We start from the raw sequence: 16024 nt of genomic DNA, 5'->3' as shown, positions 1-16024 counted from the left end.
CACGTACCATGCCCAGCACGGTGCTGCTGTCGCACCTCTGGACCATGCGGCGTTCTTAAAATAATAGTATGCGCTGAAAAAATGTATCGTATCTCTTTATGCTGTCGGAAGCAACCCAGCTACATGAGAAAAAAATTACTGCTTTAAATATTAACCGTAAGAAAACGCTTCGGTCTCATTCATGGCCTTTCGTTGTCGCTTCCCGCCCGTGAACTCAAAACCACGCGTGCCCATCATGCAGGGTTTCAGAAGGAGGCTCAGCTCTGCCTTCAGAAGATAAGAACTTCGCCTCACAGGACACGCGACTCCTTTCCAGCCAGCGGGGTGAACGCAACTGCCAGTACGGTCCGGCAGAAACGCTGACGTGAGACCAGAATGCACGGGAAGTCTTCAACCCACCGGTTCCGCTTTCAATCGGATTGGCAGAAACCAGGAAAGAAAAGTTTCTGAAGAATTCTGCAACGATTCGAGCTCTATAAAGTCCAGAAAGCGAATACTCCTTTAAAGGGCATTGCTTATAAGCACATCCTTCCTAATACATGTGGAGCTCGGTAAGAAGCTAAACGATGACTTACAGGTACTGGCCGTTGGTCGATACGGCCGACTATTCTCTCCAAGTGTGGTAGATGGGATTAATTAGAACAAAGGTGACAATAGGCCACGAATATGTTTTATTTTCATTGGTCAAGTAAATGTAAGACAACTAGTCTCACACATTATTGGGGGGGGAAAAAAAAAGGAAGCAATTTTCAATCCACTTGTCTAACCAGTGCCAGCCACAGATGTAAATACACAGAAGAACTCCATAAGGGTGTAATAGCAGGCTCAAAACTTTGACTCCAAAAAACCGATGCTGTCTTGAAAAAAAGAGTATTTAAAATTGCTCTCCTTTTCTGCATTGAATTAACAGAAATATACTTTCAGCTTTTAAATTAATATTGCATATGTCTAATTAGTACCACCACTGGTTGTTGTTAATAATAATAATAATAATAATAATAATAGAACTGAAAAAAGAAAAAAACCAGAATCAGTTAAGGAAGAATATTTTTCTGTGTGTCCAGAAATCTACAGGTATACAGATGCCTAATATTTTATTTCTTTAGTATTCCAAAAAGATGTTTCATTTCTGCTTTTGCAAGGCTAGCTCCATTTAGAAACAGATATGCAAAATAACAAGTAACAAATTTCACTGATTTTTTTATACTATATAAAAACACTTTCATTTTTCTTAAAAAAAAAAGTTGTAAAATTAACAGGAAATGATCAACCTGTGCGTGGGTTCTCGCTGTTCTGAGAAACATTATTAACACAATAGCTAATAATTTGCTAACAACAACAGCGAATTAATCAAACATGTTTTAAAATAAGTGTTTAAAAATCAGCACATTGGAGCAAACAAATTTCCTCCAAACCAGGCATGGATAAGCAGAAAGATAAAGAAAGGAAGATAAAGGAAGCAGAAAGATATTCCTTCTGAAATTGTGGAACCGGCTGCAACTGTGGCCAAAGGAGGAAAACAAGGGAAAAAAGAACCACCACCACAACCCAAACTCTGCAGGTTCAACACGGAAACATCAAGGCAGACCAAGCGCTGCTCTCCCGAGTAACTCCCCCAACGCATTAAGGCGAGTAACGAACCTCCTCGCAAAGCCGCCCAGCGCAGCAAGCCCGCGTCTCCGCTTGCGGAGCCCCCGCTTCAGGCGCAGCGCGTCCGCAGGCCAGAGCGGAAGAGCCGCACGAGGGCAAAACACGCTGCTCCACGGCGGAGCAACGCGGCGGGTTTCCCTCCCGCCGGGCCGCTGGCCGACAAGGAGGGCGGTGAAGGAGCTGCCTCGGCTTGAAGGCAGAGCAAGACACTACGACTTAAAATGAGGAAAGCAAACGCTAAAAGTTTATTAAGGAGAGACCGTACTTGCACCAAATGCCTGAAAGGAAAATAACTACAAACCGGCAAAGCACTAAAGGGTCGGTTAAACTAGAAGAAGAGATGAGAAATGTGACACTGCTTTTTGAAAAGAGGTGATCCATGGAACTGCGAATCCGTAAGTACTGGATAAATTCGTAGAAAACAAAAACAAAAACAAGAAAAAACAAACACATTAGCGGACACAGAGATACATAAGATATATGAGAGAAAAAAGCCTCATTAACAAACCTTGGAAGAAACCAATACCTAGGAAAAAAAACCAAACAACTCATTTGATCTATTTTGATTTTTACAATAATTTCCGCTAGTTCTCTCCCCAAAATCTAATCTTCACCAGCAGCCCTTATCAGATACTTAGACACTAACTTCATTTCAGCATGAGAATTAAATCAAACTGAAAAATCCGCTGCTGTTAAGTCCAAGCATCATAATCTTGGCAACTAAAGACTTTTTTAAATGAAGTCTTCAGAATCTATATAATTTCAATGTACTTGCCCAAAGCAAACAGACTTTTGAAGCTTTATGTATGCTACATTTCCAATTATACTTTTTTAGTTTTAAGTAACCTATGGTACTTGATAATGCTGAATATACAATTTAATTAACCAAAATACCCTCAAAAATAAGGATGCTGCCTATACCACCATAATTGGATATCAGCAACATAAGATCTGAGATGAATAATTCAAGATTTATCCTACTAAGGGCTTTAGGAGCACTAATTTTGTTTTTCCATACTTTGAAATAGGCAAACAAAACAAAATCCCAAATCCCCTAATTCCAATGAAGTCAATGTGCCTTTACTTTTTAATTTCGAGAGAGGGGGGTTTTCCCAGGACAACCCGCGACAACGTTGCAAACTTTCAAATCATTATTTTTTTAATGTGCCTTGGGAATCTCCAATTACAATGCTCCAAATAAATAAGATTTTAAATATTCTCTCTCATAAATAGGACTTACTGAGCATTCTTACTTAAAACCTACTTTAACTCATTTTAACTAAATGACAAATTCATCTACAGAATTAAAGACTCTTTTTAATAGCTCTCTGTCTGCTGGAAGAGATGAAGTACTGTGCACTCATTAGTACAACATCACCAGAAAGCGAATACTCCAGAAGCAACAGTCTCCTCAGAAAAAGCTAATGGTATCGAGCTAATGGTATCCAAGGTTCTTGGAAAAAGTCAATGAGAATCCAGAGACGAGGAGAAATTCTTCTTTAAAGAATTACTGGAGGAAAATCAACTGAGATTATAATCTTCTGTAGATACGAGATCCAAATAGGTACCATTGAAAGGATGAATAGAAAGGTTGCTGACTTGAGTTTAAAATCTCAGGTGTGGGATTTCTGCAACAACTATGTATGAGGCCCTACTAATTTTAAAAAATGAAGAGTAAGGAGTACACCTCAAATTCCAAAACAAACTGTTTTGCATTTTTTTGCATCCTCAAGTGCATGAAAAATCATTGCCTGTGCTTGCTGAAGGTTCAAATGTACTTGAAATGGCAAAAAGCAAAACACTAACTGCAAATATCAGTAATTTACAATTACAAATACAATTACATTAATTACAATTACATTACAAACTGAAACAGAGCTCAAAGAACACTGCGACAGCATCTGCCTTGTGAAAAGGGCTTTCTCTCGTTTGCCACAGCTTCCCCTTCCCCTCGGGTTTCGCAGCAATGCAGAGGAAAAGGTACGGGCAGAGTCTCTACAGATCTCAATCTCTCAGCTGCAATAACAGTCTCGCTCTTGTCTGGAATAACGTTTTCTGGCACAGGAAGCTCTCCCTGCTCTGCAAGAGCGACAGGCGTACTGGCAAGACGCTTATTAACAGGTACGCTAGCTATCCAGCAACCGTGTCCCAGAAAAAAGGAAAATATAGTAGGAATCAAATGTAATTTTTAGGATTATTACAAACCCAGTTTGCTCTCATTACTTTTTTTTTTTGTGACCACCGTAATGATTTGATATGATTGAGGGAATATACTCAACGTTTGATACAGAAACCGCTCTACTATATGCTAAAGTTCATTTTAGTAGAGTTAAAAGCCTTCCATTGTATCTGAACAGCACCATCGTTCTGCGAGCTGATTCTAAGTTAATTTTCTATTTTCTGTGGGCCAGGTGGTTTCTCATATAATAAATACTTGAGTTTCTTCAGTCCTCAGTGTGTCTGTGTCAAGAGGACACCCAGGCTCTGATGTGGACTTCTCATGCAACAAGGTATTTTATGATATGCTTAGTCTCTGGATAATTGCAGTGATAGCATTATTTAAAACTCCATACCTAAATTCAGGGTAAGGCTAACAGGCTAAGAGCAATGCTATTCCTATGACTGCAGCATTTTGGATGTATCACATCCTACAAAACATTCTGTGTTAACTGAAACTGTATTTTTAGAAATTATTTACTCATTTATGGAGTATCAGAGAGAGGCAGCTATATTTTACCCAACAGGCCTCCTGCAGAACTGTCCGCACAATAAGGGCCCAGGGAACGAAGAAATCGCCACGGTCGTTTCAGACAGGCCTCCTAATGTAATAAAGCTTTTGTTCTCTTTCCAGCACTCAAGATTCACAATCCTGACCTTTTCACTAGTACAGGCTCAGCAGAAAATCCATATGCAGGAACAGTCCTACTGCTTCCTTGCTGAGCACAGATGCACAGAGAAGGAGCCTTATTAATATGTAAATTGAAGAAGACAAGATAACATTAAAAATCCTTTGCATGAAACAAGACAACAATATTTACTAAAATTGCTCTTCAGTGCAGGAGTGCAGAAAATAAACAACTAAAAATAGATGAAAAATCATTCTTAACTGATTCTGTTTATGGCCCTTGCTTATACTACAACTGATGTCAGGCTGCTGTAGGAAAGCAACAGAGCTGCCCTTTGACAAACAGCTAAGCCAAGGTGGACAAATGCTGCAACTTCCTATCAGGAAATTTTAGAAGATACTAAGAAAAGTCTGAGAAATGTAGAATATGTGCATTGAGAAAAAACAAAAAAAGACGCTGCAAGGAAGTGAAATTGAAAAAGACGACGACAGACAAACAATCTACAGGGCAGCTTTAAGCAGCAGTTCGGCCACGCTGAAGGATGAGCCCAAGAGCAACCCATCAGACCTCGCTTATCATGGCATAAAAGCCACTGGCCAAAAAAGAGCAGCTCGACAAGACATGGTTCACATTTCAATCACATCATCTACAGCTGCGAAAGCCAAAGACCAGTGGTGGATGCCATTCAGTATTAGCTTGGCTAGAAAAACAGTTCATCATTCCCTCTACACATCTGGATACCAACAAACAAACGGACCCCGGGACAGCTACTAAAACAAAGTGTTGGTGCCCCAGTAAACCAGCTACCGTACCGAGCCTGCCCATAAAACTTTCAGGCAAGTATGGCTGGGATTAGCAATAAACTACGTATTTGCTAAACCAAGGAGACAAGTATTCAGTAACCAAGTGCCTCATAATACAGATGATTCATATCCTTCCATAGTGCCTTTTTCACAGCAAAAACACTAAGACCAGCTTTGAATCGCTGAGATAAAATTCAACTATTTTCACAAAAACTTCTATTTCTGTAGTTTGCCCAATAAGATTACTAACCTAGTGAAACTGATTGATTTCTCTGCAACATATTCCATTTCTCTTATTAAAGTCACAGTGGTTGTTTGTCAAATAGGAGTTACTTTAATCAGAAAATTAGAGAAAACACGTCACGTTAAATTGTGCACTGCAGACACTCCAAGCAGTTGAGAGGACTATTTCTGCCAAGTGCTTTGATTTCCTGAAGCATAGAGCTGTTAACTACATATGTAAGCATGGAAGTAGGTCAAGAGTATTATTCTATTATTCATCGCAACACGGAGAAGGAACCTTTCAAATACACCTAGAATTTTCATAGCATTTAAACAGAAAGGGCCCAAGAAACAGAAGTATTTTCCAAAGATGTCTGCTCCGTACAAATCTGGCTCATCTGATGTCCTCAGGTGAAATCGCAGATCTAGAAGCCGGAGCTGCTAGCTCTTTCCTTTCATTGCTCATCACCATTGTCATCCTTAAAAGTTTATTTTTAGATACTTTGTCACACAAATGTTCTGCAACAGAAAAAGTTTCAAGCTTTGCTGGTTTCCTACTGTTCTGCAGGGGAGATGAAGAGAAGGAACTAAAAGTGACAGAGCCGCTGAAGTGCGGCAGTGAGCTTTCAACGGTTTCCTTTTTATCTGACAGCTCAGATCACCTCGCATTGCAGCAGGCCGTGGAGAAACTGCTCTCCAGCTTTTTACCCTCCTACTTTAGGACAGACTTTTTCTAGCCTTATTCAATAATCGCACTCTTCAAATATCTCGTTTTCCTGTTAGAAGAAGCGCACCATCACCCGGTACCTCTGCCAAAAGCTATGCTGCTAATAGAAAGCTGTCACAACGTTACTTTCAACACAGATTTTTTTCCAATGAAACAACAAGCTTATAAACAAATTAACCGGTTTTTAATAATCTTTCTTTAAAACTCCCCAAGTCCCTCACAAACTCAAGGCCCAGTTGGCCACAGACAGATCATTTGCAGACCATAGCCGTGGCCATTTGGGAAAACAGGGCACGGATGGAGGAAAAGGGGCTACCTAGGAAGCTACACAAAAGTTAAGTCTGATCTCCAACCTGGCAAGTAGGTAGAAACCATCAAGAATAAAATCAGTAAACTCCTGAATAATACCATAGGGGAGATTCAGTGTGGCTGTTGCACAAGGAAGCAATGCTTCACAAACCCTTCTTTGAAGGAGCACCTAAGAAAAATGATCCGGTCCATACAGTCTACTCAGATTTTTAGAAAACCGTCAACAAGATCCCTGCACAAAGACTTTTAAGGAAACTAAGCCACCATAGGAGAAGGTCCTCTTATGCATTCAAATAATTTATTAAAGGAGAGGAAACAAAAAGTAGGAATAAACAGTTTTCATCCACAAAATGAGGGTGAGGCGGCTCCCAGAATCTTACAGAAAGACATGCTGGGGCTGGTACTGTTGAAAATATTCACAGATCCTGCACAAAGCATACAAAAATAGCAAGGTAATAAAGTTTGCTCATGATGCAAAGCTGTTCAGAGTAGCAAATCAAAAGCTGACTGCAAAGATGTTATGCGGGACCTTTTCTTATCAAGAGAAAGTGGCAAAATGGCAGAGGTGATTCAACTGCTGGTAAATATAAAATACTTTGAGGGAAAAGCAGTCTTAAACTTGTGATACATACTGGTAAGCTGTGATCTAGACCCTTCAAGGAACGTGAGGATGAGAGGCCCGAGATCTGCAGGTCCTCTCTCTGCAGAAGGAGGGGCCCTGAGAGTGGGGAGAGCTCCCAGCTTTGGGAAACAAATGAAATACTTCACCTTTACTACAGAAAACTCAGGAAGAACTGAAATCTCTGCCTCTCTCAGGCTGCCTGCTAGAGAGAAAATTCCTCCAAGTCACTTCTAGTAAATCAGATTCATCTCTTTATCTTCTTTTCTTTATTACACAAAATAGACTGAGCTGCTCGAGTTTCTCACTCTAAAGTATGCTCTCAAATCGTTGAATCCTTGTCATGGAACTTCTACAAATTCTTTCCAAGTCAGAAATCATCATCTTTAATTCTGGACACAGTAATCAAAATCAAGAGCAGCTGCTGTAAAACACTGAGGTACTCAAGTCATTCTGTTCCTACATCAGATTCATCTATTTACACATCCTCTTGCCCTTTTTATTATTTACCATTCCCTCTTCTCTGTGTCACATACAAATCTCTACCAAAAATTAATTTTTTTGTTTTCTTTTAAGTGACTAATATAAGTGTATCAAATAAACAAGTGAGCTTCATGACACTTGTGTTTGAAATACATTTATTCAATGCTGATAATTAGAGATCTTCCGGCTAGCCACCTTTTAATTCTTTAATGCGTAGCTTGTTCATGTTCTAACTTGTCTAGCATTTACAATCTTTGTGTGGCATCAGACTAAATGATCTACAGAATTTTGATAAAATTACTTTCACCAACCAAACCTCTATTTTCTTTTTTTTTAAATTAGCTTGTCAAAATCTATTTTCAATAAACCCATAGGCATTCATTATATTTTTCACATTTAATCCTCGATAGAGCTGAATGCCATTCCATCATTTTTCACTTAACTGATATCAAACTGACAAGCCAACAATTACCTGCATTGTCCTAGTTATTCTTGTTAAAGATTGACACAAGAATGGTTTTCTCATAGCCCTCGAGAACACCTTTAGTGTTCCAAGATGAGTGTGAAATCAATATAATTGGTCCAAAGTCCTTTCTGCTCCTTTATTTTTTTTTTTAATGTGAATTACCTAGGACAATGAATTCGAACATATCTAACCAAAGCAGCTATATTTAACAGTTGCCCAATTATTGTTTGAACAGGAGACTGTAACACCACAGCACATATCTGGAGAATAGGAGGATGCATCATCATGCCCCAAAGGCAGGACACTGTTTACCAAACTCTTCTGGCTTTCCTGCTTGTTATTGACAATTCCCTCTCACAGACATCTGTGTGTTCATCAGTTGGAGGAGGAAAGAGAACAATAAGGAAAAAGAAGAGAAGTGGAAATGGCTTTGTCTAAGGCACTCATTTATTCTACATGTTTAACAAAGAAAAAAAAGAAAAAAAAAGAAAGAGGATGATGGCCAAAACCACAAACAAAATCTACAACTGACAAGAGTGGAGCCTCTAGCTGCGACATTCCCTCCGGCTCTCTCCTTAGCAACACGCCTGTCTGTATAACCCAGCCAAATCTGCTCCCTTAATACCTCACCTTCCCCATCTGCAAATTGGAAAAAATTATAGATACTCCTTCATCGGAGGTGATTTGAGAGCTATGCTTGGAAACTTATACATACATACTGTGAAAAGATCAGCTAATCTGTTCTCTAGGTAACTATCTCATGGAGGGTCTGTCTTAACCTCATGGCAGAGTTGCTTTGCTCTGCTAGTAGAAGGTTCAGAGAAGAAGCTGCAAAGCGAGTTCAGCGGCTCCCCACACCTACTGAAACAGCCCTTTGACATCAAATCCCCCGTGAGTAAAGCTAGCGTGAGCCTCACGCTTCCGATATGCATCTTAGGAGATAGGAAAAAATGGGAAGTTGCAAAAACTACTTCAGTATATTTAGTACTGCAGAAACACTACAGTCTTCACGTACAATCTAAATAAAGCTTAAAAATCCTACTGAGTAGTGTTTTGGATCAGAACAGGTTTACCGGGGAAAAATACAGTCATAGAAAAATATGGAACACTTTAAAATTCAGAGCACTGACTGTACCTTACAGATTTTGTATAGAGATTCCTGACCGTCTCCTTCTGTATCTTTGAAATAATCATGTGCTGGAAACGTACGATGAATATCTCGGGTAATGACACTCTCTTGAGCAGAATCCTGTAAAAAGAAGAAAAAAATCCCGAAGTATTAGCCCGGAAACAGTATAATTAAACACATAGAATACAAAATTCTGCGTGCAGTCAACATGGATACATTAGATAACTGCTTTACTGACTCATCCTCCAAAAATGCATTTGAGAAGAAACTGAAAAACCTCTAGTCTCAACTGCAGTAATAATGTGACTGCTTAACAAGAGCAACGTGGCATGTTTTCTGTCCTTCAGGCTCACAGTCCAACTTTAAAGCTCATAGGAAATGAGTAGCTATTTAATCGCAGTTGCTTTTTTCCTACAGAACATATGCTTACTGTATTTCTCTGGAAGTAAAAAAAAGAAAATTAGACTTTACCACCTTTCTCGTAACCTCAGATGTACCAATTTTCAACATATATCAATCTACCAGAAAAACTGTTGATTACAAATTAGAACTATTACTTGGAAACATTCAAAGTTTACCACTGAGAGGTCCTTAAAAGAACAAAAATAGAAAAAAAGAAAAAAGTGTTATGCTGTCAGAGAAATCCCATGTATTTCTTTGCTACCAGAACATCTCCAACTCAATTATGTTTTCACATTGACAAGCAATCAGAGATAAGTTCAGGAGCCTAAATAGGGGTGCTGAAAGCCATCTTAGCAGCGCTGAGGTACCCTTGCCTGGCAAGCAGCTGCTACTGCAGAAGGATTCAAGTCTCCTGTAAGTGCTGCATCATCTCTGCAAGCTCCATGTGGACAATCTGCATATCCAAAGACATTTAAAATGACACTAGATGCCAATGTTTGGGCAACTGAATTGTTCCCTAGACATACCTAGCTCTGTACATAAGGAAGAAATTGCTTAGAATACTGTATTTTTATGAAAAGACTGGAAATGGTTGCAGTCAGACCTGGGAAATTCTCCTCTGTGTACGAGAAGTGGTAACAAACTGTCAGGGTTACATCTACAAAGACAACTCAATTATCTTTAGGTTACAATTACTCTCAGGGTGAGATAGTATCTTTAGGTTGGTAAATGTCAAACACTGCTTTTCTCTATTACTTTTGTAATCCTAAAGGAAAAAAACAACAAAATTCTCACATCTGACTTAAAACAGAAAATAAATCCGTTATCAGTACTTTTGCCTTGAAAACAAAGTGTATGTATTTGTTATATAGAAGCTCCTAAACCCTCAGACCGCAGAGTTCATAATCCAGGACCATCCACAAAAAAATCTTTGAACACGCTGGAGTCAGCTACCAGGGAATCTCCCTGGTTTAGGTGGTTTCTTGTTCATGTTTGCTATGAAACTTTACCATGAATGTTCCATTAATGGTGTCCTAATTTCCAGTTGCTTTGCCTTTGCTAAGGAAAGGAAAGCTTACAAAGAGAGTGATCTTTTTTTATTTTTATTTTTTAAATCAGACTACCTGGCACTAATGGAGAAAATAAACACGCTTTTGTGCTGAACCTTTCGTCAGGTTCCCATCACAATTTGCAGGATAGCTAAGCATCATGTAACTACTAACAACAGAAACTAACCACGCAGTCTAAACAGCATGCAACAAAACAAAGAATAAAAATCTAAATAATGAGCAGTTTGCCACCCAGACTGCTTTAATGAGCATTTTCATTTACATGGCTTTCAAACACACGGGAAGCTAAATAACTGCAGTATTCCTCTCTTAGATTGATCTACCAATTTTGTGAAATATTATGAAATGCCTTAAATGCAATTTAAGATCTAGGGGTAGAATACAGTTACTGAGTCCATTTAAAAATCTGTTAAGTTTCTGACACCAATTGATATAACCTGGTCAAGTAGGAATTCAGCTCAGCACTGACTGTAGCTCTCAAACTTCTGGACTCACATTGCAGGCTACAATTTAGTGACCTCAAGTCAGCACTCCAAAAATGCAGCCTGAAAACAGAACTATGTTAGAAATACTTCTGTCACAGACACATTTTACACTGCTCTAAACCCTTGACTTCTACAAGATCACTGTAAAACCTCAGGAGAACTATTAGCACACACGCAGAGAGACAATGTTGGAAGAATATGCAAGGATTTACAGGTTTCCTCCTATTGGTACTGAAGAAGAACTCAGGAAAAACAGCAAGGCATAACTCCTAGTAATAATTAAACTTTCCTTTTAATAAAAGTAGCAGGCATCAGAGTGCATTGCTCTTGTGTTTGCTCCTTAGCTGGGAAAAACAGGAACTGTTATCCGGGAAAGTCCGTCCCAGTCTGAATGAGAGGGCTATGCGCTCACGACTGCAGTGCGTGCTGCAGAGGCACGCGCCAGACCGGCTGGTATGGGAAGTATTAGAAAGAAAGGAGCTTAAAAGTCTTTCCTCCCTCCCATTAATCTGAAATACTTTGTAGAAGAGCCACCAATTATATCACAAAGTGCTTGGACTAGACTTGTGAAGAGAGTCAAGGACTCTCATATAAAGATTTCTAGTTACCCTTTAAAACTTCCTTGGGAGACGGAATATCCTATTCCATGCATGTTCTCCACCAAGCAATGTGAGCCAATTCCTAGGAGAGGATTCAGGTAGTATTAACTCACTCCAGAGCATATACTCTGACAAATTTAAATACAAACAAGCCAAAAAAAAATTTTTTTTTGAGTACAGACTTTCAAAACTGCATTGTGATGTTGAACCCTACAATGTATTTGTAATACACTGTCCAAAATACCCTTGTTCAAGTGTTACAACCTTGATTTAATCTCAAGAATGCTGTTACAAAACCTTTTCTTTCTCTAATTTTAAGTGGCTCTAAAAAATACCTGAAACATTTAAGCTCTGAAGTGTAAATAGTGAATAAAGACTCCAGTGAAACCTCTCAAAAAAAATGCGAGTGAGAAATAATCAGTATTTTGTTTCCAGACCTTCTCCTTTTTCTTACATTCAGCACACAACTCGTTTTCCCGTACCTTTCATCTTTCCCTAAGTCAGATTTTCCCAAATCAGTATTACCATTTTTCCTATTAATTCTTCAGCACAAACTTGAAAAGAACTAAACATTTTAAAGAAAGTCTAGAAAGGCCACCATGTCCAGGGCATAGATGTTTTTTTCTATCAAGAAGAGAGGTTATGTCTTTTCTGTCTTTTTTTTTTTTTTAACCTGTGAGTACAGCATATAATTGAGTGCACAAAAGTTTACAATGTAGATGTCCAAGGCAAGACCAAAACATATTTCTGTGTAAAGGTCTAAAGGCAAATTCACTTTTTCTAAGTTAAAAGGAGTCAGAAGTGAACTGTTCTTTCAGCATTATGAAGAATAGATGTTTCTAAAAAACTAGAGAAAAGCAATTAAATGATCCCACAATAAAAACAAGGCTAAAAGGTATGAGAATGAACTTATTCTGGGAAGATGACATTCATCTGAAATACTATAAACCCATGCTCTAACAGAAACAATAAATGAGTCTAGAGTAAAAATCGGTGTACAGCACATTGTAAAATATATGAAAAATGTTTTGGTTAAGTTGCTACCTTTTTCCAAATACAACTTGTTTATAGCCCTGTTCCCAGGAGCATCACATCAGATCAGGTTACGGTTATTCAAATACAAGTTTTCAGAAGATTTTTATTCTGCTAAAAGTCATGATTAGTTAATTGTTAATGAAAAAAGACAACCAAAGGATGTAGTCACAACCTGGCTAGGATGTGGGCATATGGTGTCAGAAGACGGACTCTCTTGGGTTTTCAAATACAGAAAACTATGTTAAAAGAAATGTTAAAGGAAATTAGGGCTATGCAGGCACTCAAGAATTATAGAGAAACCTTTGCGTGTGCACATCATGAACTATTTTTTAATTAAGAACATTTCACACACACTCCAGAAAAGACCTCTGCTCATTTATTGTCCTGAACGCACACGCTCTGGAGATGAATTAGGGCTACGCAGCAGAAGAGACTCCTGCAGGTAGTGCCTTGCTTCCTTTGCTGCAAGAATTGGAAGAGAAGCAAGGTATGAAGCAGAAGAGTGCAGCAGAAGAAAAGAAAATCTCATGAGCCACAACATCTCAGTGCTGTCCCTTAAGATACAGATCCTCTCCTTGCCTCTGCCCAGAAGTTCCCATGTTAACACAGGCAAGTCTCTTAAATAAAAAATTTCCTAAGTGGTCAGCTAAGTGTCTTTTACTATATAGCTGCCTGTATTGCAACCTTGCACTTAATATGGAGAAATGCAGAATTCCTTACAGATGCAATTAAAGGAAGCTGGAGTTTAGCTTTGGAAGTTTTAAGTGAATACTGCTAAAAATAAATAAATAAATAAATCAGGTCACAGGTGTTTCAAACTTGGCACTCAAACTTAGCAGTACTTCTGACCTCAATCTCCTTGTGCTCCATTTCCCTGGTTAATAATAATTCCTCTTCTCAGTAGGGCGTTATGAAAATCAATTAACATCTGAAGCACTGAAATACTGCAGTGATGAGTCCTGCAGAAATGCCAAAGAGGAAAATAATAACTTCATCCTCAAATCCTGGTCTGAATGGTACAGAGTAAGGCATGAGGCCACACAGTGAAAAATAATAAGGAAAAACAAAACCCTAGTCGTTAGATAACCACTACCCATTCTGTCCACAGCAAGGCAGGGATGTCGTGAAGAAGAAACCAAAACCCCAGGACTGTGTCATTAAGACTATATCATTATGCATATGGGTAGGCAGGTTTCATACTGAACTTCTTAACTTCCCAAGGCTTATCTTGGCAATCTTATTAAAGTTCTTTCAAGTTTGGCTTTTCCATATATATGTTACAAGCAAAAGCAAAAACATGAGTTGTATATGCCTGCCAGTTAGTACCGATCTATCTGACTGGACGCACTTAAATGGTCTGTATGTCTGCTGAGGTTCAAACAGCTGATTTTTTCATCAAATTGCCCCACCTGTGCTTCCTCTCTTCACCACCAAAAAAATACCTGATTTCAGATTCCCAGGGAAAGGGGGGGGGGGGAAAATAAATAAATAAAATCAAAAGCAGTTTTCAGCACCTAAAAATGCCATGCACTAGAAATCTAGTGTGTCATGTCCCTTTAGGATTAGATATTGCAACTTTTCTATATATTCTATAGAAAGCAAGCTGCCGGGCCACCACAGGTGTTCACCACTTCCCTTCAGACCGAGACGGACACAGGCAGGTTGGTCTGTCTGGCCAGTCTGAGCAGACGGGCTGCGCAGCCACGGTCTCTCCTATGGCGTGGAAAAGCACCGGCTGCTGATGGTGGGAGCTAGAGGTACCCTCAATAAATCTATGCTTCTTAATCCTGAAAAGGCTGCAAATTTAAATATTGGCTTCTCAAGTGAACATTACTAGATATTATGACATTGTTTTAGGATGCTAAGCAGTTTCCTGAAGGAATTTCTTTAAGGTTTTCCTTATTTTGTTCCTTGAAGTTCTCTGTGGTCCTATATAGCTCCATGCATACAACTAAGACATGTAGCTTTACTGAAATGGAAATACAAGTAATAACAACCTTAAATTCTCTAGAAGGCAATTACAAACAGGTGGTGAACACAAAATACACAAAATAGATGAGGTCAGGCAGAACGGGCAAGTAGCCCAGCCCCGGCTATCACCATGGTCCTCCCAAACTCATGCCTCCCATGAAACCTGCCGCCACGTTGTGCCGGCGGATGTACTCGCCCATCATCAACCCCTTTCCTCTCATCGCTTTCCATACACATTATAACCCTCACAGTAGCTGTGTGATCCAATACAATATCCCAGGATCCCTACCAGCCAGTATTTGAAATAAAATCAATAGCTCTTCCTTTTACAAGTCTTGAATAAAAACTGCTTGGCCCATGCTCAGTTCTTCTGCAGCATTTTTGTAATACATACCTTGTAGTTTGGTTCAGCTCTTTTCTATAAATAGCTTTCCTCTCAATCATCATCAGCTTTTATTCAGCTGAGAGCATATAATACCCAAAGAGTACTAATTAACAGAAAAACAGAAACAAAAAAGAGAGGATTACTCTTGAGAGGAGTTCTTTTTTGTCTGTTTGTTTTAGCAGTTACATATCAAGACATTTAAAGTGAAAATAGTGTTGGTTAGTTCACTAAATACACTGATGAACTGAACTTTGTAAATTCTGCCTCATCATCACTGTGTTTATTGCTGCTTGGGGAAAACTGGTTTCTCCAGCCAGGAGGATACAGCAGTTTTGTTGGACGTGGGGCCAAACCAATAGCTCAGATCTGAGCAGTGCTGTGCGGCTGGCAGGTGGAGCCTAGATCTAAATCTAGGGTCAGAGTCACTCCTCTCTTAGCAGCATAATACTCTGGACTACTAATAGAGCTCTGCACAAGGAACTAGACATCATCTCTAACCACAGGAGCTCCCATTCTTCTCAGTTTGTTTTTGACTCATGGCGGGCAGCTCTTCGTGCCCCAGATTTTGAGGAATTCCCAAGACAAGATCCTCAGGAAAGCATCTACTACAGTTGAAATCCATGCCAACACAAAATTATCCATCACTTCTAAATACCTAGTTCTCTAATTATCGAGCAGCTTGCAGGCAGGAACACTAATCCTTTTAGACACACTACAACTGGAATTGGATTGGTGAGGTAGGTATTATATAGTCTATGATTACTATTACTATTTATATGATTCTCAAGGATATCTGGAATGAGGTTAATTCTGAAAGACTACC

The 16024-nt window shown here is 39.1% G+C and overlaps 1 protein-coding gene across 5 annotated transcripts in view; it reads right to left on the bottom strand.

The window, feature by feature from the left end:
* The window catches only part of RABGAP1L (RAB GTPase activating protein 1 like), a 273751-nt gene that overhangs the window by 99156 nt on the left and 158571 nt on the right, over positions 1-16024 (bottom strand). For all 5 annotated transcript variants that reach the window (XM_067300572.1, XM_067300569.1, XM_067300568.1 and 2 more), the window contains one exon: positions 9261-9374. In XM_067300572.1, the coding sequence (XP_067156673.1) occupies positions 9261-9374 (114 nt within the window). The remainder of the gene's footprint in view (positions 1-9260; positions 9375-16024) is intronic.

The sequence above is a fragment of the Apteryx mantelli genome, chromosome 8, assembly GCF_036417845.1.
Source record: "Apteryx mantelli isolate bAptMan1 chromosome 8, bAptMan1.hap1, whole genome shotgun sequence".
Classification (NCBI taxonomy): Eukaryota; Metazoa; Chordata; class Aves; order Apterygiformes; family Apterygidae; genus Apteryx; species Apteryx mantelli.
The sequence above is the reverse complement of the archived record's forward strand: the minus strand, read 5'-3'. Positions and strand labels throughout refer to the sequence as shown.